The 23,869-nt window shown below is 39.7% G+C and overlaps 1 protein-coding gene across 1 annotated transcript in view; it reads right to left on the bottom strand.

The window, feature by feature from the left end:
• Positions 1-8,867: 8,867 nt before the first annotated feature.
• cd2ap (CD2-associated protein) overlaps positions 8,868-23,869 on the bottom strand; it is a 243,817-nt gene continuing 228,815 nt past the window's right edge. Inside the window, exons 17-20 of the mRNA XM_060851280.1 lie at positions 22,183-22,281; positions 20,585-20,736; positions 17,481-17,544; positions 8,868-11,061 (exon numbers count right to left, since the gene is read on the bottom strand). Of these exons, the coding sequence (XP_060707263.1) occupies positions 11,020-11,061; positions 17,481-17,544; positions 20,585-20,736; positions 22,183-22,281 (357 nt within the window). The 3' untranslated portion in view covers positions 8,868-11,019. The remainder of the gene's footprint in view (positions 11,062-17,480; positions 17,545-20,584; positions 20,737-22,182; positions 22,282-23,869) is intronic.

The raw sequence follows: 23,869 nt of genomic DNA, 5'->3' as shown, positions 1-23,869 counted from the left end.
GAGAAAGTTCCAAGATTTTAACTCACTGACAATAAAGGAACAAGTATAAAACTTCAGGTCAGCATGGTATTTGGTCTGAAAGGTGGAGTCCCCATCCAGCTGCTGCCTTTGTCCTTTTGGGCATTAGAGATTGCAGGTTTGCGTGGTGCTGCAGGGAGCTTATCAAGTTGCTGTAGTGCCATTTCACACATTGTCTACACTGCTGACATGGTGCATCACTAATTAATTGAGTAGGTGTAGAAGGCAGTGGATGGGGTGCCATTCAAGTGGTTGCTTCAAAACACAAGGAGTGTGCTGGAGAAACTCAGCAAGTGTGGCAGCATCTGTGGAGAGAAACAGAGTTAACACTTTGAGTTTGGTATTGACCTCTTCAGAACTCGAAACATGAACAGCAGACTCATAAATCATAGATGTCCTACAGCATAGGAGGCCATCAAGTCCACACCGTCCTTCCAAAGAGCATCCCACCCAGACCTATCCTATCCTATCCCTATAACCCTGCACTTCCCACGACTAATCCATCTAGTCTGCACAGCCCTGGACACTATGGGCAATTCAGCACAGTTGATCCGACTAACCTGTACAACTTTGGACCGTGGGAGGATGCTGCAACACCCAGAGGAAACCCACGTTCAAATTCCACATGGACAGACATCTGAGCTATGAGGCAGCATTGCTAACCACTGAGCCACTATGCCACCACATAAAGTTACAACTCAAGAAAAAAAAGCACCAATAGTAACATCGATGCAAAACTGGCTGAGTGATAAGACATTGAGAGCATTGGTCAAAATAGAGAGTAATTTAGAATCATAGAGATGTACAGCATGGAAACAGATCCTTCACTCCAACTTGTCTATGCCGACCAGATATCCTAACTTAATCTAGTCCCATTTCGCAGCACTTGGCCCATATCCCTCTAAACCCTTTCTATTCGTATACCCACCCAGATGCCTTTTAAATGCTGCAATTGTACCAGCCTCCACCACTTCCTTTGGAAGCTCATTCCCTTTTATATCTTTCCTGTCTCACCCGAAACCTCTGTCCTCTAGTTCTGGATTCCCTGGCCCCAGGGAAAAGTCTGAAATTATTTATCCTATCCATGACCCTCATGATTTTATAAACCTCTATAAGGTCACCCCTCAGCCCCAGCCTATTCAGCCTCTCCCTATAGCTCAAATCCTCCAATCCTGGCAAAATCCTTGTAAATCTTTTCTGTACGCTGGTCATAAAGTCACAGAGTCATAGAGATGTACAGCATGGAAACAGACCCTTCAGTCCAACCTGTCCATGCCGACCAGATAACCCAACCCAATCTAGTCCCACCTGCCAGCACATGGCCCATATCCCTCCAAACCCCACCTATTCATATACCCATCGAAATGCCTCTAAAATGTTGCAATTGTACAAGTCTCCACCACATCCTCTGGCAGCTCATTCCATACATGTACCATCCTCTGTGTGAAAAAGTTGCCCCTCTCACCCTAAACCTATGCCCTCTAATTCTGGACTCCCCGACCCCAGGGCCGTACTAGACTGAAAATGTTACCTCTGCACCTCCCTCCACAGATAGCTCCTACAAAGCTAGCTGACATTGACACTGATAACTAAGCAATAGTAAATACTGGTCATGATCTTTGGAGGCTGATTGTTGGAAGGACTGTGGAAGAAGTGGAAAGAAACAAAAAGGGGAAAACAAAAGCCTCGAGCAAAGGGGAAAATAGAGACAAGCAAATTTGTATTGTAATTCCCCAGGGATTAGTATTAGGATCCTTGCTTTTCCTGGCTTATATTAGTTGAGTGCAGGACACAATTTCAAAGTTTGGAAATTTTACAAAACTTGGAAAAACTGTAAACCAGAGGTTTCTATGAACTTTAAGTTGACAAGTTGATCAAGTAAGTAGAAGTATTCCAATGCACAGTGGGAGGCGATATATTTCAGCAGAAAGCAAACCGAGATGCAGTATAAAATATGGAGTGTATAGGAACTGAGAGCTGGAGTGTGTGCATGCATACGTCATTAAAGATGGAAAGACACGTGGCGAGGGAGAGTAATAAGTTACATGTGGGCAGCACGGTGGCACAGTGGTTAGCACCATTGTCTCACAGCACCAGAGACCCGGGCTCAATTCCCTCCTCAGGCAACTGTCTGCTTGGAGTTTGCACATTCTCCTTGTGTCTGCGTGGGTTCCCACCGGATGCTCTGGTTTCCTCCCACAGTCCAAAATGTGCAGGTTAGCTAAATTGTCCGTAGTGTTAGGTGGAGCAGTAAATGTAGGGGAATGGGTCTGGGTGGGTTGCTCTTTGGAGGGTTGGTGTAGACTTGTTGGGCCAAAGGACCTGTTTCCACACTGTTAAGTAATCTAATCTATACTCTACCCTGCCTTTCATTGATAAGGAGATAGAAAATGAGGTCAGCAATATTATATAAAACATGCATTAGCTCTTAACCATGAGCAGCACATTTTAGAAGGATGTGGATGTATTGCAAAATATTCAGAAGAGAATGGTTCTTGGAGTGAGAAACTTCAGTTAATTAGGATAGACTGAAGAAGTTAAGGCTGGTTTCCTTCACGAGAATATGGTGCAGAGGAAATTTGATTGAAGCTTTCAAAATCATGAGATGTCTAGACAAAGTAGACAGGGAGAAACTGTGCCCACTCTTAAAAGGATCCAGAACAACAAAGCAGAGGTTTAAAGTGATTTGCAAAGGAAATGTAATGTGTGAAAAGAAAAGTTTCCGCACATTGTTATCCCCCTTGAATTGATATTTTTGAAGTTGTCCTGCTAAATCTTTCCATCAATACTCAACTTTGAAATTACTAATCCTAATTGTTATTCATTTATGCTTTGGATAAACATTTATAATTTGATAAGCACAACGTATAATTATGAAATACGTAATGACTATCTGTACAATTCATATTTAGTGTAAAATATTGATAAGAACTTTCTGTATTTTATAATGGTTGTAAATAAACAGCATAGAGTCAAATTTTCTTTGAGACAAAAAGTGCAATGGAATTCAGGATTTCAAAGTTTTTCTTGGGAAAGAAAATGGCAAATTATAACTGGAAACAAAAACTAAGGAATGATTCTTCCAACTGCTAAGGAATTCCCAACTTACAAGCAGACAAGAACTGGTTATATCTGTATCAAAGGAAAGAGAGCCATCCAAGTTGAGTCATAGTAGATAATGCTAGAGCAGGCAGGTAGTCTGAAAAATATGGAAGGTTGGTTCAGAAGTTGAGAAGAGACAAATTGTCACAGTGGTTCCTGTTACTTGAAGATGAATTGTATCCCCAGATCATAAAGGGAATATTTGAAGAAGTTCTGAATACTTGCATCACTTTGGGGAGAAGACCATGCCCATGAATAGTGGGTTGGTGATGTGCGCCACTTGACTAGGATTCAGGCTAACTCCTAGGAGAGCTCTTTCTAATACACTAAATAGGAGGAGCAGGATTCTGGGTAATAATAAGATGGACGACAGGAAAAATATCTGGCTGTAACAGCTGCTCCTTTTTTGAGGTGTTTTAGGTGTTGGAGGTGATTCCCTCAAATTCCAGGAGCAGCAATTGCTGTTTTATATGCTGTTACATTGTTTTGGAACTTTGGAGAAAAAAGTCAAAACAACAGCAGTTTTAAAAGGGAGAAGAGCAGACAAAGGAAGCACATGGTAAGGTCAGTGCAAGAGAGAGGGAGAAAGCAACCCACATTGCTAACTGACAGAGTTAGCAGTTATTGCCTTTGTTGTTGAATTCACATATCACTGGACATCAGAGTGTGGCTGGGAAAAGTTAAAAAGTGAAATTCACAACTGATCTTGGAGGAACCTGTCTGTGCAAGGTCACAGCACAGAAACAGATAAGTGGATTTTAAGCATGGCCTTAAAATAAGCCTGCTGTAGTGCAATAGAGTGGGTTTTTTTCCCCTGTTAATATGTTTTATTGAGCTATGTCTCTTGATTAACTTAAAAATATAAGCCATAAATATTAATTTCACCTGTAACAGTGTTTTGCAGAGGAATAAGACATGCTATTTTCTTGGTCTGTAAATTGAAAGAAGCAAAAATGGCCTTTAGTAGAGTGATATGCTCTTCTTGTCAGATGTGGGAGATTGGGGAGAGTTTACAGGTTACTGAGGATTATACCTGCAATAAATGCCATTGGTTGGGAATACTATCAGATCAACTGGATCAGTTGGAGAGGCAGTTAGAGGCAGAAGCAATGAGGAATTTATAAGAGCAAGGGGATGTGATGGATGGCAGTTATAGGAAGGGGTGGGGTGGGGTGGGGCATGGAAAGTCTCAGATGCATTCACATAGATGGGTTAAGTCCAGGAAAGGTAAGAGAGGTAGGCAGATAGTGCAGGAGTCTTCAGTGGCTATCCCCATTTCAATCAAGTATACTGTTTTAGAAAATGTAGGGGGCGATGGACACTCAGGGGTACGTAGCACGCACAGCCAAGTTTCTGGTATTCAGACTGGCTCTAATGTAATGATAGGTACATCAGGTTCCAAGCAATTGATTGTGTTAGGTGACTCTCTAGTTCGAGGTACAGACAGATGTTTGTGGCCAGCAGCGAAAAAGCAGAATGGTGTATTGCTTCCCTGGTGCCAGGATCAAGGATGTCTCCGAGATGGTGCAGGATATTCTCAAGGGGAAGAGTGACCAGCAGGTGGTCATTGGACACATTGGAACCAACAACATAGGAAGGGAAGAGGTCGACATCCTGAAGGGAGCTTACAGAAAGTTAGGCAGGAATTTAAAAAGGAGGCCCTCGAGTGTAGTAATATCTCGATCACTCCCAGTGCTACAGGTGTGAGGTAGTGAAGGCAGGAATAGGACAATAAAGCAGATAAATGCATAGCTGAGGAGCTGGTATTCGAGTCGGGGGGGGGGAAAGAGTAGTGAACCCAGGGAGAGAGTGAGGAAAGATTTCAATCTGAGACTGATACAGTAGAGAACAAAGGCAAGTGAAACAATCAGGGCAGGCAGGGACAAAGCAGGACTGATAAATTAAATTGCATTTATTTCAATGCAAGAGGTCTAACAGGGAAGGCAGATAAATTCAGGGCATGGTTGAGAACATGGGACGGGGACATCATAGCAATTACAGCAACATGGCTCAGGGATGGACAGAGCTGGCAGCTTAATGTTCCAGGATACAAATGCTACAGGAAAGATAGAAAGGGAGGCAAGAAAGGAGGGGCAGTGGCATTTTTGATAAGGGATAGCATTACAGCTGTGCTGAGGGAGGATTTTCCCAGAAACACATCCAGGGAAATTATTTGGGTGGAACTGAGAAATAAGAAAAGGATGATCACTTTATTGGGATTGTATTATGGACCCCCTAATAGTCAGAGGGAAATTGAAAAAACAAATTTGTAAGGAGATCGCAGTTATCTGTAAGAATAATAGAATGGTTATGGTAGGGGATTTTAACTTTCCAAACACAGGCGGGGACTATCCAAACATAGGGTTCAGATGGAAAGGAATTTGTTAAGTGTGTACAAGAAGTTTTTCTGATTCAGTATGTTGATGTACCTACTAGAGAAGGTTCTTAACTTGACCGACCCTTGGGAAACAAGGCAGGACAGGTGACCAAGGTGTCAGTGGGGGAGCTCTTTGGGGCTAGTGACCATAATTCTATTAGTTTTAAAATAGTGATGGAAAAGGATAGAATGGATCTAAAAGTTGAAATTCTAAATCAGAGGAAGGCCAATTTTGACGGTATTAGGCAAGAACTTTCAAAAGCTGATTGGCACAGATGTCTGCAGGTAAAGGGACGGCCAAAAAATGGGAAGCCTTCAGAAATGAGATAACAAGCGTCCAGAGAAAGTATATTCCTGTTAGGGTGAAAAGGCAGGCTGGTAGATATAGGGAATGCTGGATGACTGAAGAAATTGAGAGTTTGGTTAAGAAAAAGAAGGAAGCATATACATTAGGTATAGACATGATAGATCGAGTGAATCCTTTGAGGAGTATAAAGGCAGAAGGAGTATACTTAAGAGGGAAATCAGGAGGGCAAGAAGGGGACATGAGATAGCTTTGGCAAATAGAGTTAAGGAGAATCCAAACAGTTTTTACAAATACATTAAAGACAAAAGGATAACTAGGGAGATAATAGGGCCCCTCAAAGATGAGCAAGGCAGCCTTTGTGTGGAGCTTCATGAGATGGGGCAGATACTAAATGAGTATTTGCATCAGTATTTACCATGCAGAAGGACATGGAAGATACATATTGTAGGGAAATCTTGAAAAATGTCCATATTACAGAGGAGGAAGTGCTGGATGTCTTGAAACGCATAGAAGTGGATAAATCTTCAGGATCTGATCAGGTGTACCCTAGAACTCTGTGGGAAGCTAGGGAAGTGGTTGCTGGGCCTCTTAGTGAGATAGTATCATTGATAGTCACAGATGAGGTGCCGGAAAACTGGAGATTGGCTAATGTGGTGCCACTGTTTAAGAAGGGTGGTAAGGACAAGCCAGGGAACGATAGACCAGTGAGCCTGACGTCGGTGGTGGGCAAGTTGTTGGAGAGAATCCCGAGGGACAGGATGTACATGTATTTGGAAAGGCAAGGACTGATTAGGGATAGTCAACATGGCTTTGTGTGTGGGAAATCATGTCTCACAAACTTGATTGTTACTTCTTCAAAAAACTCAAAGAGGATTGATGAGTGCAGAGCAGTCGATATGATCTATATGGACTTCAGTAAGGTGTTCGACAAGGTTCCCCATGGAAGACTGGTTAGCAAAGTTAGATTTCACGGGATACAGGGAGAACCCACCATTTGGATACAGAACTGGCTCAAAGGTAAAAGACAGAGGGTGGTGGTGGAGGGTTGTTTTTCAAACTGGAGGCCTGTGACCAGTGGAGTGCCACAAGGATCAGTGCTGGGTCCACTACTTTTCATCATTTATATAAAAGATTTGGATGTAAGCACAAGAGCTATAGTAAGTAAGTTTGCTGATGACGCTAACATTGAAGTTGTAATAGACAGCAAAGGTTACGTCAGATTACAATGGGATCTTGATCAAACGGGCCAATGGGCTGAGAAGTGGCAGATGGAGTTTAATTTAGATAAATGTGAGGTGCTGCATTTTAAGAAAGCAAATCTTAGCAGGATTTATGCACTTAATGGTAAGGTCCTAGGGAATGTTTCTGAACAAAGAGACCTTGGAGTGCAGGTTCATAGCTCCTTGAAAGTAGAATCACAGGTAGATAGGATAGTGAAGGCGGCATTTGGTATGCTTTCCTTTATTGGTCAGAGTATTGAGTACAGGAGTTGGGAGGTTATGTTGCGGCTGTACAGGACATTCGTTTAGCCACTTTTGGAATATTGCATGCAATTCTAGTCTCCTTCCTATCGGAAAGATGTTGTGAAACATGAAAGGGTTCAGAAAAGATTTACAAGGATGTTGCCAGGGTTGGAGGAATTGAACTATAGGGAGAGGCTGAACAGGTTGGGGCTGTTATCCCTGGAGCGTCGGAGGCCGAGGGGTGACCTTACAGAGGTTTATAAAATCATGAGGGACGTGGATAGGATGAATAGACAAAGTCTTTTCCCTGCTGTGGGGGAGTCCAGAACTAGAGGGCATAGGTTTAGGGTGAGAGGGGAAAGATATAAAAGAGACCTAAGAGGCAACTTTTTCACTCAGAGGGTGGTATGGGTATGGAATGAGAGAAAGTGGTGGATGCTGGTACAATTAAAACATTTGAAAAACATCTGGATGGGTATATGAATATGAAGGGTTTGGATGGATATGGGCCAGGTCCTGGCAGGTGGGACTAAATTGAGTTGGGATATCTGATCAGCATGGATGATTTGGACCGAAGCGTCTGTTTCCGTGCTGTGCATCTGTATGACTCTATGAGAATCTATGAATCTTCATGCTCATTCATGTAACTATTAGGGCACCAACTGGTTGCACCAGGAGCATGACAAACAATACCTAATTGATCTTGCAAGTGTGACATTTCCACGAGTAAAATGGATTCCAAAAATTACCTGTTAAGAATCACGAGGACAGGAGATGAAATTCTTTGCAAGGAGTAGTTTTGAAGATCTATATCAAGTTTGGTAACCAATATGCTAAAGGTACTACTAAGCAAAGTCAAAAAGATCTCTGCTAATGGTCTCCAATGCTTTGTGTAATTTATAGTTTATAATTGGCCACTATTTTCCTGTTAATTCATGTTTAATTTATGCTGATTCAATATAAATGTAGGTGGTCAGTTAGTAGTATTTGCTTTGTCCCTAGTACAAAGTGTTTTAAAGTACAGAATTTTGAGGCTCTGTTTAGATTTCTTCTCATTAATAATAGTTACTGGTATATACTGTGATTGCAAGAATCACACAGAGGATGTTACTGATGGACACAACAGTTTTAAAAATCAAAATTTAATAGTCATTTTAAAACTCATTTATAATGCTAATTTTAATAATGATGTATTTTATGATAAATTGAGGAGATCATACTTATAAGTGATGCCTCATTCCAGGAGTTTGGAGGACCAAATGCTGGAGCTATTCCCATTCCACATTACTTTAGAAGGGGTAAAACAACTGATACATCAGGAAGACAGAACCATTGCTGGTGAGAGTTTGAAGATAGGTACTTCACTGACGAGAGGTACGGGTAGTAACTGAACAAAAACAGTTGCTTAATATTTCAACTTATGATAAATTACCAGTATTGCTTGACAAGTGATATTAAAATGGGAAAACATACATATTTAATTGGTACTTAAAAAATGACCGTGCAATTCTAAGGTGCAGAATGAGTTAGGTATTCTAGTGCATGAATGATGCAAGGTCATTGTGCAGGTACAGAAATGATCAAGACAACAATTGAGTGGTGCGATCCTTTTATGTTTAATTCCTCTCATTATAAAAGTAAAATGTTGTAACTTCAGATATACAAGGTGAACCAAAATCTCAAATACATGCAGTTTAAGTCTCTTTTTTTAAAATTTATTAAGCGACCTGTTCAGAAATGAAGCAAGTTGGACTTGAACCAGGGCCTCCTGGCTCAGAGGTAGTGACACTACTACTGTGCCGCAAGAACAAAGATGCAAATGCATTGCAGGTAATTCAATGTTTACTAGATTAATACCTGCAATCAATCAGACTGTCCTAGGAAGATAGACTGAACAGGTTGAGTTTGTCTCCAATGTAATTAAAAGTGTGAGAGGTGACTTCATTGAAGTGCATGAGATCTTCAATGGTTTTGACAAGGTGAACATGGAAAGAATATTTCTTTTTGTGGGTGAAGTCCAGAACTGAGAGGTGCAGTTTCAAAATTAGAGGTAATCCTTTTCAGACCAAGGGGAGGAAAACTAAATTCTCTTAGGGTCATGCAACTTTGGAACTCTGCCTCACAGCCAGTAGATGCAAAAGTCATTGAATACTTTTAAGGGAGAGGTAGATAGATTGCTGTTATGCAACAGAATCTAAGATTACAGAGTAGATAGGAATGCAGACCTCAAAACACAGACAGATCAGTCACAATCTTATGGAATGGCTGAGTAGTTTCAAGTGGCTGAATGGCCTTTTTCTCCTTTGTTGAATGCTTGAATGCAATATGCGGTAGTTTTTTTAAATATAAAGGGATAATTAATTTAATATGCAAAATAAATCATGCTTTTGCATTAACAAAATTAAAAATAAGTTTTCAAAATTATTCCAGGTCAGTTTGTGAGCAAACAACAATAAAATGATTTGTTTTAGTGAAAGCAATCTTTTAAAAAATAATTTGGTTAGCCAAAACCTAAAATAAGTATGCATAATAAATCGCACAACACTTAAAATTGTTAAGAAATCTTGATAATAAAGGCTACAGCCATGGATTATAAACAATGTATTACTTTTTTTCATTTTATTAAGTCGTGTGTAAACAAGAAAAGTGAAAGGATTGAAAGGGAGCAGAATGCTAAGAAAAGCCAATAGTTTTACATAACAATGCACTGCACTGTGTTCTGTAAAGGTGTGTAACAACACAGACAGAAATCGTAATATAAATGATTGTCATTCATGATCACTTGTAACTAATTGTATTGCAGTAATGGACTGTTGGCAACCAGTCCCCAGTATCAGGTATGAAACCTCTTTAGATGCAAATGGTTCCATGTAAATGCAAATGAACTTTGAGTTGATCCACCTCTTCAGAAATGTAGATTCCTAACTGCATTTTTATCAGTTGAATGTAGAGAGGACCATAGGTAAATGGGGAAAGAAGAAAAAAAGAAATCTTGAACCATAATTCCTCAAAGTAAACATATTAAAGATACGTTTGTTTGCCCATTTCCTCAGACCCTTTGTTTTGGGTCAAAAGCTCCCTTTATTGCAAGTAACGTGTAAATGCACATTTAAATTATATTATATAACCTTCAATATGAAAATACATAGCTTTACTTTGCATAGGGAATTGGTCACCAGTTCACATTCCTTTGCCCCTTAAAATGCCAACTTTATATATTCACTGAATACTTGCAAATGAAGGCTTTATTCAGGCACAATAGTGTTTATCCTGGATAGGAAAGCTAAAATAAATTGTATACAGCAAATCAAAATTTCCTTTCCTTTGTAGAACAATAAAACTAAGATCTATTAAGTTCTTTCTTCCCATTTAGCAGAAAATGCCTAGATGGCAATCTTACTGTTTTGCAAAAACTACAAACAGCACTGGTTCATTTAAAAAAATTAAACTACATCTTAAAAATCTCTGACCCCTTTATACAGATTCAGTAGTACAGGAAGCAAACTAAACATTCACCATGTGCAGTCTGCAAATTCAGCATAATAGCAGATAAGGCCTCAAAAAATCTTACTGGCTAAAAATTTACATCATACAATTATACCCAGCTTTATAAAGATATATCATAATATCTGTCATTTAATATAGGGCAATGATTATCATAAAAGGGGAAGTATTTTGAAGTATTGATTTTCCTGGTTATTTGGAACAACTTGAATCTTAGTAAGTTGTCTCAAATCTGAAGGAATTATAGCTCACGTAGATTGCACAGCTTTCTTCAGTTTATCTATTTCCAGCTGTAAATTAAAAAAAGAAATTTAGTGACTATCATTTAGCAATGCAACATTTCAAGAGCATTTAACTTTAATGGCAAAGAGAACATCCAAACATACATTCTTTGTTAAAGGCTGGCTATTCTGGTATGCCTGGGACTGGGGCATGTAAGCAAACATCTGCACAGTCACAAAGATATCCGCAGACTGAACATCCAGGAAGAGTCAGGAGTTGGTAACTGGAAGCCCATGGGACTTATCCATCAATGGCATCATACCTCACCTTCTAACAACTCCACCTTCATGCACGATCCCCTCACCCCTTGAGTTCGCAAGTGTCCTAAAATCTATTGACCTCCCTCACCCTAATATACTCTATGGTTGAACATCCATAGTTCCCTGTGGTAACGAACTTCAAAGATTTAAACCCTTTGAATGAATACACTTCTCATATTAGTCAGAAATAAGTGACCCCTTTTTTCCGAGACTACTGACCGTTGTTTCTAGACTCTCTAGCCATAGATAAACATCATTCCAATATCCCCTCAAGCCCTCGGAAAACTTTACGTTTTGATGGAATCAGGGATTAGGTAGAATTTATCTATAACATGTCTTCAAAAATACAATCCTCTCAAGCCATGAATCAATCTAGCAAGCCTCTCTCGGAAGCAAGTTATGGTCTCTATAAGAAAGACGACTAATGATGTATTCATTACTACAAGTATGGCACCACCAGGTCCTCTGCTAATGCAGGCGAGACAGTTATTCTAATAGCTCAATCCCTTTGCAATAAAAAAAATCTATTGCTTTTTCAGTTTTTGCAGGGCAACTGAGACCAGTAGAGAAGTATTGGCCTTACCAGTGACATTTATTTCCCATAAAATAACAGTTAAAAACTGCATTATAACTTTGCAATCCATGTACAAAATCATCCCTGGTTAGCCTGAACACTTATATTTACCAGTTTCTGATCTTATTTAAAAAGTGTGTTCTCTTTCCACCAAATTGCATAACTTTACATTGTGCTAAAATTTCCCATCTAGCACATTCTTGCCTGCCCCTGTCCCAATGCATTTTTCTCACAGTTCACTTTCCACCTTGCTTGATATGTCACACTTTGTCTTCTCATCTAAGTCACAGATAATGGATTGAATAGCCAAGTCTCAAGTATAGTTCTCTATTGACTAAAGCCTGTGAACATAAATACATTCCTATACTGATTATTAACCAATCCTCAATCTACTGCAACTGACAAACCTGATGCCACTGAAACAACTCCACAGGGGCTGGTGTCCCATCACCAAGTCACTCTTTATTTACACAGGAACAGATCTCGACTTCTGTACTGCCTCATTCAGGGCTACATACCAGTATCAGTATCTGACACTCACCTTTTTAAGTCAATCAGGGCTCCCTGATTGGATCTGTTAATCTGGTCCACCAGCTGACCCTGTTCCAATCACTACACCCACGGGTATTAATTTGTGAAAGAAATCCTTTTAGGCATCTAACAGACTTTGTTTTGGAAAAAGTGCAACTATATACCATACATTGGTATTTTAACCTAAGAATTACATCCACACAATACTCTCAGATAACCATTCCCCTTCCATTAACTCATACTGAAACTGCTCTGACTATTATTTGCAATATTACAGATCAACTTGGACTCAAACTTGTGGTGAGACAGAAGCCTCGACACTTTGCTTTGTGTATAACATTTACTGGCTATTCAGTCTTAGTGGCACACACCAGTTTCACCTTTTCCCTTTTAGATATTTCCTGATCAACCTGTTCAGAGTGGTTTTGACTCACTTTTGGAGCAGGTGGGAACTGAACCTGGGCCTCCTGGCTCAGATGCAGGGACACAACCAGTGCGCCACAAGGGCCTTAACCTGTTCCTGTTCTTTTGAAATTTGCAACTGTTTCATTTTAAAAACGTGTTCATCTTTTAGATCTTCCCAGTCAGTGAATCATTGAACTCTAATCACTTCCTTAACTACATGCTATTTTAACATTACAGGTTTAAGGGGAGAGGTGGATAAACTGTTGTTAGGCAAGAAAATCACAAAGATTACAGAGGAGATAGGAATGCAGACCTCAAAACACAGACAAATCAATCAATCTTGTGGAATGGCAGAGCGGATTCAAGAGGCTGAGTGGCCTGCTTTTTCACCTTTGTTGAATGTTTGAATGCGTTATGCAGTAGTTTCTTTTTAATTTAACATCCAAAATAAATCGTGTTTTTGAATTAACAAAATTAAAAGTAATTCTTCATCAAAATTATTTCAGGTCAGTTTGTGAGAAGACAATAAAATGATTTGTTTTAGTGAAACCAACCTTTTAAAAATAATTTGGTTAGCCAAAATTTTAAGTATGCATAATCAATGACATAACACTTTAAATAAATTGTTAAGAAATCTTGATAATAAAGGCTACAGCCATGGATTATAAACAATGTATTATGATATGTTTTTAATTTCATTAAGTAATGTGCAAACAGGAGAAGTGGACAAATTATACATTGAAAGGATTTACAGGGAACACAATGCTAAGAAAAGCCAATAGTTTTACATAACAATGCACTGCATTGTAAAAGGTATGCATCAGCAGAGACAGAAAGCAAAACATAAATGATTTTCATTCATGATCACTTGTAACTGGTTTTATTGCAGCAATGGACTGTTGGTAACCAGTCCTCAATATCAGGTATGACACCACTTCAATTGGTTCTGTGTCCAGATAGTTCTTGAGCCAGGGTCTGCTGGCTCAGAGGAAGGACACTATCACTGCATCACAAGAGTCTCAAGGCCCAATAATAAACTGCTGATTGCTCGACTCAAGTATTGTGTTATGCATGATCAGAGACTACCAGTTTCATTGATTGCTTTAGTGCCATCTCTAATGTCTTTAAAATTGCTCAAAGACAGGCCAAAGCAGTTCATCTTTCACTCTCACAATAATTCACAAAAACACAAATTCGTGCAAATCTTCACACAATCAGGATTATTCAGCAAATGTTCAATTGAAGAATCACTTTTAATGTTCAACACTAAAGAGTTGTGCAAGTAGGGGCTGACTGAATCCAGCCAACACTGTACTGTGAAGGGATAATTTAAAACTTTTAGGAATGCCTTACAAATTTTCATGCTTGAGATGATTTAAAAAAAGACACATTCCAATGAGACTATGATCAACTACACTGCTATGTGTGCATTATTGAATCCCAGGTAGTGAGAGTGTGTTAGAGGAGCAAATGTAGGCCGATTCTGAATTCATAAACAAAATGGTAATCATAACTGGGGACTTCAATTACCTAATATTAATTTGGATACAGTGTGAAAGGCATGGAGGGCAAAAATTACTGAACTGCACTGCAGATAACTTTCTTTAGTCAGCATGCAAAAAGCCCAAGGCACAATTCTAAATATAGTCTTTGTTAATAAGCGGGGCAGCGGATGATCACTCGGGAGATAATGATCATATTACATTTAGATTTAACATTGTTAGAAAAACTAGGAGTAAAGCTTATAAACTGGAAATGATAAATTTTACAAAAGCTGAAAAACTCTCCGGCAAAAGGCGGATGGCATAAAAGGACTTGAAAGAAATTCAGAGGCAAATCAGTTGCCGTATTAAAAAGGTAAGGCTCATTAGACACAACATAAATGCCTCAGAGTTATCCAGAAGCATAAAAAAGGTGAGATAAAGCAGAAATAGAGCTTTTATCATGTTATTTTTAAAAATGTATACATTAGAAAACTTAAAAGGAACACAAAATACAGGGGTTGAAAACTGAAAATGGAAATTAGGAAAGCAAAAAGACAGTATAATATAAAATAGCATGTAAGACACAGGAACAAAAGTACACCATTCAGCCAGTCAAGTCTGTTCTGTAAGTCAATGAGATCGTGGCTGATCTGATCACATTCAACTTCAAGAAAAGTTGATTCCCTTACCAAAAATCTTCATCTCAGCCTTGAAGATTCTCATTAATCCAGACTTTACAGTCTCTTGTGGTGAAGAATTTCATAGATTCACTAACCTCAGAGAAAAAATTCTCATCTATCTTAAATGGGCAACAACTTGCTGAGATTATGTCATCTTATCATCTCACAAGTGGAACAAGCCCCTCAGCATTCCTGTCAAGCTCCCTAAGAATTTTAGTTACGTCTATTCTCACCCTACTGACTCCAAACCCAACCTATTCAACCTCTCTTCATAAGACAGTGCCCTCCAATCAACCTAATGAACCTTGTCTGGACTGCCTCCAATGACGGTAGCTATTTTCTTATTTAAGGCGAAAAGCTTTCTAAGCATAGTCTAAAGAGCACCCTATAAAGGTTTAGCAAAACTTCTGTTTTTATATATGCCATTCCCCTGAAAACAAAGGCCAATAATGCATTTGCCTTCACTATTACCTGCTGAACTCATACTATTTTTTTCTGATTGATGCATGAGAACTCTTAAATGCCTCTATGCGAGAATACTCTATTAGTCTCTCTCTGTTTAAATAATAATATTCTCATCTTCTATGCTTCTTGGCATGGTTGATAAAATTAAGACAAATCCAAAGATATTTTATCAGTACAGTAAAAACAAAAAGGATGGCTACCAGAAATGTGTAAAATAACTTGCAAAGATATTATTCTTACTGAGTACTTTGTCCATCTCCACATAGAGGAAGGATGGTGAAGACATAGTTAAAGCAGGTGTGCGAAATATTATACAAAGCAAGAATAATAATTATTATTGGAGGGACTGACCTTTTTGAAAGTGTATAAACTACCAGAGCTGACTGAATTGTCCCCTAGACTGATAAAAGCAGCCAGGAAGGAAAACGGTGATGCTCTTGGGAGCATTTTCGAGTCCAGACAGGATACAGACAAGGGACCAAAAGATTGAAGCTCTATTCAAAAAGGGTACCACGGATTGGCCAAATAGTTTTAGGTCAGTCAGCCTGACCTTGGTGGTGGGCAAATTACTAGGATCAATATTTACGGATAGGGAGGACTGTGACTTTGAGGGGTAGATTAATCAGCAATAATTCGACTTTACTAAATGAATTGAACATTTGAGTATATTGAAAAGAGGATTGATGAAGGTAACATGGTGGATTTTAGTGAGGTACTTGATAAGTGCCACATGGCAGACTGGTGAGAAAAAGGAAAGCCCACGAGACACAGGCGAATGTGGGGAGGGAGATCAAAATTGGCTCATTGACAGGGGATAGAGTATTGTCAATGGCTTATTTTTGCAAATTTAAAGCAGTTTCTAGTAGTGTCCCACAGGGTCAATGTTAAGTGCCTTGCTGTTTGTAACATATATTAATGAGTTAAACTTAAATCTGGGAAACAATTCAGAAATGTGCAGATTACATAAAGACTGGTCATGTAGTTGATAGTGAAGATAGTGACTGCAGGATCATATTCATGGTTTAGTTGAACTGGTGCAAGGGTAGCAAATGGAATTGAGTGAAGGAGGGAGAGACTATGCATTTGAGGACGACAAAGGAATCAAACACACAATAAAGGGGAAGATATTAAGAATGATAGGAGGAAAGTAAGATGCCTTGCAGTGCATGTCCATAGGTCCCTGAAGATGCAGGATAAGTAGATAAGGTGGCAAAGATGATAGTTATGGTGCTTTCCATCATTGGGCAAGACACTGAATACAAAAGTGAGGATGTAATAGTGGAACTATACAAGTCACTTCTCAGGCGATAGATGGAGTTGTGCACACAATTCTGGTCACAGCAATACGAGGAGAACATAATTTCAAAAGAATGTTGGCAGGGATTGAAAATTGCAACAATCAGCAATGATTGGAAAGGCTTAGGTTGTTTTCCTTAAAAGCAGAGGTGGCCAAATGGTGAAATAATTGAGGTTCACAAAATAAGGGACTTGGATAGAGCAGAGGGGAAAGACCAGTTTACCCTCACAGAGGTCAATTACTGGGGAGCACAGATTCAAGGTGGTGTTTAAAAAGGATTTTCACCCAGATATTTGGAAATTTCACCTTGGTCTCAGTGCTTGAGGTGGAAACCCTGGAACTAATTTAAAAGGAGCTTGTACCTGCACCTAAAGCTCTGTAATTAGCAAGACTAATGACCGGATGTTGGAAACTGGGTTTCAAATCAGCAGCAAGTTTGTGCAGGGACAATAGGCTGATTGGCCTCTTTCTGTGCCATAACCCTTCTCTAGTTCCACCTGCTTTGCTGAATCTCTTGAGGATACAACAGAACCTGAGTTTAATGTCTCATCTGATTGATTAATGTAACAGCCCTTTTGTAATGCATTGGAATGCTAGACGAGAACCTGTCCCTCAAGTGGGGCACAATGCCACAATTGTCTGATTTCAAGTTGAGAGGCACAACTGACATTTATTCAGCAGTAATAGCTGGCAGCCTAGGGTATTAAGAAATGCGTGTGTTTTACTCATACCTGTAAGGCAGCACGCTGCTTTTTCTCTTCTTCAAAGTCATTCCTTAGTTCGGTTAACTCTTTCCTGTGGATATTTCGATGAAAACATTATTACTTTGGCAAAAAAAAATTACCATCAGTGCCTTGCTAGTTCAACTTCCGTTTCAGTCACACTGGAAAGCAAACTTAAGAGTCAGAGAGATGCACAGCACGTAAACAGACCCTTCATTCCAACTTGCCCATGCTGATCAGATATCCATAAATAATCTATTCCCATTTGCCAGTACTTGGCCCATATCCCTCCAAACCCTTCCTATTCATTTACCCATCCAGATGTCTCTAGCAATTTATTCTATATGTGCACCATTCTCTACATGAAGAAATTGTCCCCTTAGGTCCCTTTTATATCTTTCCCCTCACACCCTAAACCTATGCCCTTTAGTTCTGCACTCCCCCACCCCATGATTTTATAAGCCTCTGCCACTCTAGGGAAAACAGCCCCAGTCTCTTCTGTCAAATGACAAGGTCAAAAATGAAGGCATAAGGTGGTGTCAGAATAAGAGAGAATACATTAAGGTCTAAACTACTCAGAGTACATAGAACACTGTAAACATGGTTGGTGAGCTGCAGGAAGATATAGGAAGCAGACAAATGAGATGCTCTGGGTATAGTGCAGAACAGGGCATGATTACAAAGTACAGAGGAGGAGGAGGGGTAACAATATTAAGGAGTTATTACAGTACTGGACAGCATATCAAAGAGAAAAAGCATGTCTGAGAGATGCTAAAAGAGAGAGAACCTACTGGTCAGAGCTAAGAAAGGACAAAGGGATCATTAAAGTTTTGGGAACACGTATTGGGCCACTATCTAACAGGAAGGAGAGGAAGAAATTTGCCAGGAAGTTGCAAATCCTAAAGCATAGTATTAATGAAGGACTTCAATCATCCTAATACAGTTATTGATAATAATTACACAAAAAAGCAAAGAAGGGAAATGAGTTTCTGAAGTGCACTCATGACCATTTTATAAATCTGTACTTTTCATATCCAGTGAGGGGAAAAAGAAAGCACAAATAGAACTAGTTCTAGAAAATGAAGCAAGTTAATTCACAGTAGGGAAATATTTAGAAGGTAGCAATCACAGTAACATTAGACTAGGTTTTGCTAAGAACATAAGTAGGAGCAGGAATAAATCATAAGCCTCTGCCATACAACACAGTGGATGTTTAGACACAAATCCACCTGCTCCTCATATCCCTAGATTTGTGAGATATTAAAAATCTGCCAGAGATATTCAACATTGGAGCTCCTGGAAACCACTATGGTACAGAAATCCAAAGATTCATAATCCCTTTGAATGAAAAGGGATCTGCTCATCTCCGATCTAAATTATCAACTACTCATCCTGAGAGTGTGTCTTGGTGGCAAGATCCTCCAGCCTGGGACAGGCACCTTTCAAAGTCCATCCTGTTAAGCAGTTTCAGAACCTTTCTTGCATGTTCAGGGGATTGTTTCTCATTGTTATAACCCAGGTTGCTCAACATTATAACACTGGTCTTTGTCTTGAGTCATTGCTCAATATCAAATTTGCTCCACACTGCCACAACGCAAGTCAACCATTTCTGAAATGCGGAGACAAAAACTGCACTCCCAGTGTGCTCTTGACCAAGTAAAATCAAGAAAACTTGCTTAATTTTGTACTCCAATCTATTTTCAATGGGCCATTTGTCTTATTTACTTGCTATACTGTCTATTAACTTTGGGTTCTTTGCATAAGTTCACACAAGTCTTCCTGAACATCATCATTTCAAAAGTTTCAAGCACTTAAAAAAAAGTTTTCTGAAATTATTAACATAGTGAATAACCTCACATTTACCCACATTATACTCCAACAGCCACCGCATTGTTAACTCAATCCTTCTATATTACTTGTTATCTGTGTCCTCTTCATTGCTTATGCCGTCATCTACTTTTGTTAGGCATCAAACATAGATTCATCCCTCTTGTAGTCTTTCTCCAAGTCATTAGAATAGATTGCAAGCTCCCCTTCAAGCCATATACCATCCTGATTTGGGTATATCACAGCTCCTTCACTGTCTCTAGCTCCCTAACCACATTGGGAGTGTCCCTTCACCTTAAGAACTACAGAGAACAAAGGCAGCAGCTCATCACCACCTACTCCAGAGCAATTAGATTTCACCTATAAATGCAGTTACATTTTCTCATTCAGGGGAAAAAAAAAGTGTGACAAAGGTAAGCCCAGCAACAAGCCAGTTGATTTAGAAGTTAGAACCTCAAAAATTAATAGTAACTTGTATGAAATGTGTAGTAGTTAAGGAAAGCCAACTTGGGCTCGCTCAATGTCAATCATGTTCAAGTGATTGGCTCAAGATTTTTTTTGATGAGGTAACAAAAGGTGGTCAAGTAAGGTAATGCCATCGATGAGACCTATACAGATTTCCAAAAGGTCTTTGATAAAGTGTCACATAACAGACTTGCCACTTAGGTTCAAATCCATCAAGAGGTTGGTGTCAGTATTCTGGTCGTACAGAAGAAATCCTTTGGCCTGTTAAGTCTATGTTATTTATGAAAAAAAAAGTTAACTGAGCGACAGGAATTGGCTGGTGTCAGGTCCTAGGTGGTGTGTAGTTCTCTTTTTGGTAGTGGGGTTGGAAGATGGTTGGTGATGTATGTGATAGGTATGGGGTCAGTTCAATAGTTACTCAGGAGTTAGGTTGTGCTTTTCTTCAGTAACTATTTGACATAATTCACAGGTTTTAAAAGGAGACTTTCAAAAGTGCTCCAGGCATATAATTATTCAGTGGAAAACTCAATTTTTTAGGCTATCCCCTCAGAGTGCTGTGATGGGGATTCTGCAGGGTCACCGTGCACAACTCTCACCACCTCTGGAATAAAGACTGTCTGGCCAGCAGAAATTATTTTTCAGTTTTACCAGATATGCAGTAATGAGTTATCACCTCATTTGTTGCTGTAAAACATGCAAACTTCTGCAATTTAATGCTGCTTTAAAAAAAATACATTTATTAAATAAAAATGCATTATGTTACTTGCATTGATTTTATTTTTTTTTACAAGTATACTTATTAAATACAAGAGTAATATTACCTGTGTTCAGTCCTTAGTCTCTCAACAAATGCCATTAGGTCAGCCATTTGAGCCTTAAGATCTTCGATTGTTGTTTTGCTCCTATTGGGCATTTCAGTTATATCTTTCAGCTCAGTCAAATTCGTTACTCCAGTATTCTGTTTCAATGATGGCTATAATAATGAAAAATGAAGTAATGACATAATTTATCTGTCCTAAATATAGCCAAACACTTTGAATTTCACAAATTGCAAGAATTAAAAATCACAAACACACAAATCGTTCAGCAATTCTGACTGATGAGATTCTAACTAACTTTTAAAACGTTACATTTAAAGACCACATTTGGAGCTCTAAGCTAAATGTTTCCAGAAGATTCACCTGAAACATCGGAAATGTCGGCGGATGATTTGGTTTATGCAAAGGTTTGTAGGGTGGAAGGTGAGCACCAAGGGCATTCTGTCCTTGTTACGGTTTGAGGGGTGGGGTCTGAGACATTTCCGTCACCTCCAAAAAGACTCCACCACCAGGGATATATTTCCCTCCCATCCCTTTCCGCCTTTCGCAAAGACCATTCCCTCTGTGACTACCTGATCAGATCCATGCACCCCCCCCCCCCCATAACCCACCCTCCCATCCTGGCACCTTCCCCTGCCACCGCAGGAACTGTAAAACCTGCGCCCACGCCTCCTCCCTCACCTCTATCCAAGGCCCTAAAAGAGCCTTCCACATCCAAAGTTTTACCTGCACATCCTATTATATCATTTATTGTATCCGCTGCTCCCGATGCAGTCTCCTCTACATTGTGGAGACTGGGCACCTCCTAGCAGACTGCTTTAGGGAACATCTCCGGGACACCCGCACCAATCAACCAGACCACCCCGTGGCCCAACATTTCAACTCCCCCTCCCACTCTGTCGAGGACATGCAAGGTCCTGGGCCTCCTTCACCGCCGCTCCCTCACCACCAGACGCCTGGAGGAAGAACGCCTCATCTTCTGCCTCGGAACACTTCAACCCCAGGGCATCAATGTGGACTTCAACAGTTTCCTCATTTCCCCTTCCCCCACCTCACCCTAGTTCCAAACTTCCAGCTCAGCACTGTCCCCATGACTTGTCTGGACTTGTCCTACCTGCCTATCTCCTTTTCCACCTATCCACTCCACCCTCTCCTCCCTGACCTATCACCTTCATTCCCTCCCCTACTCACCCATTGTACTCCATGCTACTTTCTCCCCACCCCCACCCTCCTCTAGCTTATCTCTCCACGCTTCAGGCTCACTGTCTTTATTCCAGAAGGGCTTTTCCCTGAAACATCGATTTTACTGCTCCTTGGATGCTGCCTGAACTGCTGTGCTCTTCCAGCACCAGTAATCCAGAATCCCATACCTCTCCAAACCTTTCCTACTCATGTACTTATCCAAATATCCTTTAAATGTTGTAACTGAACCCACCACTTCCTCAGGATGTTCACTGCGCACACAAACCACCCACTGTATAAATAATTTGCTTTTTTTTAAACATTATTTGTCTCCTCTCAGCTTAATATGCTTCCTAGACTTGAAATCGCTATTTAATTAATTACATATAATTGATAAAATTTTGTTGGACAAAATATACCTTTTTAACAATCTCAGAAGACTTTGGTTTGGCAATTTCTTCATCTTCCTCTTCTTTGATCATTTTTGAGATTTTATCTGAATGGCTCTCACCCAAACCCTGGAAAACAAGGGGTTATTTTGCTTTAAGACGTTAAGGACTTTGTTTGACAACCAGAAGTTGTCAACTAGTACACTATGCTGAAATCTGCATTGCTTCTCAATGCAATATAACTTGATAATGAAATATGAAATACAACCTTTGCCTTTCCAGTTACACCGGTCTACTACAAAAAAAATTAAAAAAACAAAACAAAGAACTGCAGACCAGAAACAGAAATTGCTGGGGCAACTCTCAGCAGATCTAGCAGCATTGGTGGGAAGAAAGCAGGGTTAATGGTCTGAGTCCAGTAACTGTTTTGATACAGAGCCACTGGATTCAAAATGTTAACTCTGTATTCTTACCACAGAGGCTGCCAGACCTGTTGAGTTTCACCAGCAATATCTGTTTTTGTTACAAAAAAATCTTCCTTCCACAAAAAGCGAATAGTTCTTATTTACGTTCAGACAGCTGACAGTGTTTTAAAATAACAATTTCATACTAGATTGCAAATCTTAGACTTAAATCAATATAAAATGGGCGGACCCACTTAGAAATAGCTAGTATTAGTTGTTTTTTGAGAATTTAAATCCGAGAAAGCTGTGGAAAAGCATGCTTCAGATCAGATTTATGTCCTCTTATTTAATAAGTATGATAGTTTTTTTTGCAGTTATATTATGGATTTTCAAAGGATCAAATGCAACTCGCATTGGTATGTGCAGAAAGTAATACGTACTGTAGTAAAACAAATCTGTTTGAAAACAATATATTTTGTGTCTCAATACCACCATTTACATTGGAACATTCAGTTATATGAGAGGCATAACGTGCTTCAAATAGTAGTATTTGAAAATATGACACTGAACAACAGGATATCAGGGCAGAGGACTAAAAGCTCCAGGGAAAGAGACAGCTTTTCAGATGTAACTTAAAAAGGAGAATAAGTGAAGTAGTGAAGTCATAGCAATATAGGGAAGAATTACAAAGCTTTTGGCCACAGCAGTTTGTAGCTCAAACATCAACAGTAAAAAATTAAATACTGGAAAAACCCAGGAGATCGGAAGTAGAAGAAAGCAGATTTCTCAGATGTGGCTGCGCAAGAAGGGGCCAGATTGAAAAGAGGAAAGTTAAAACTGACGTGCTCTCTAAGCAGGACCCAAATCAGCAGGATCAGGGATGAAAGGGGGACAGCATTTACTCAGTTCAGATGCAGCAGAAGTTTCATTGAACTCAGGTTTGTGGATGGTACATGATGTGGCAGCCAAGATACTGTCAGAGTAGATACAGCAAAAGATAAAGTATAGAAGAGAATTTCAGCAGAAAGGAGATGTGGGGCAGAGATTTTTCACGTTACAATGATGAAAATAGGCTGTATCAATGATGGCACAGTTCAGTGGGGCGACACGGTGGCTCAGTGGTTAGCACTGCTGCCTCACAGCGCCAGGGACCCGGGTTCAATTCCCACCTCAGGTAGCTGTCTGTGTGGAGTTTGAACATTCTCCCCGTGTCTGCACGGGTTTCCTCCGGGTGCTCCAGTTTCCTCTCACAATCCAAAAATGTCCAGGTTAGGTGAATTGACCATGCTAAATTGCCTGTAGTATTCGGTGCA

The sequence above is a fragment of the Hemiscyllium ocellatum genome, chromosome 3, assembly GCF_020745735.1.
Source record: "Hemiscyllium ocellatum isolate sHemOce1 chromosome 3, sHemOce1.pat.X.cur, whole genome shotgun sequence".
NCBI classification, from domain to species: Eukaryota; Metazoa; Chordata; class Chondrichthyes; order Orectolobiformes; family Hemiscylliidae; genus Hemiscyllium; species Hemiscyllium ocellatum.
This window is presented reverse-complemented; position numbering and strand designations above follow the sequence as displayed.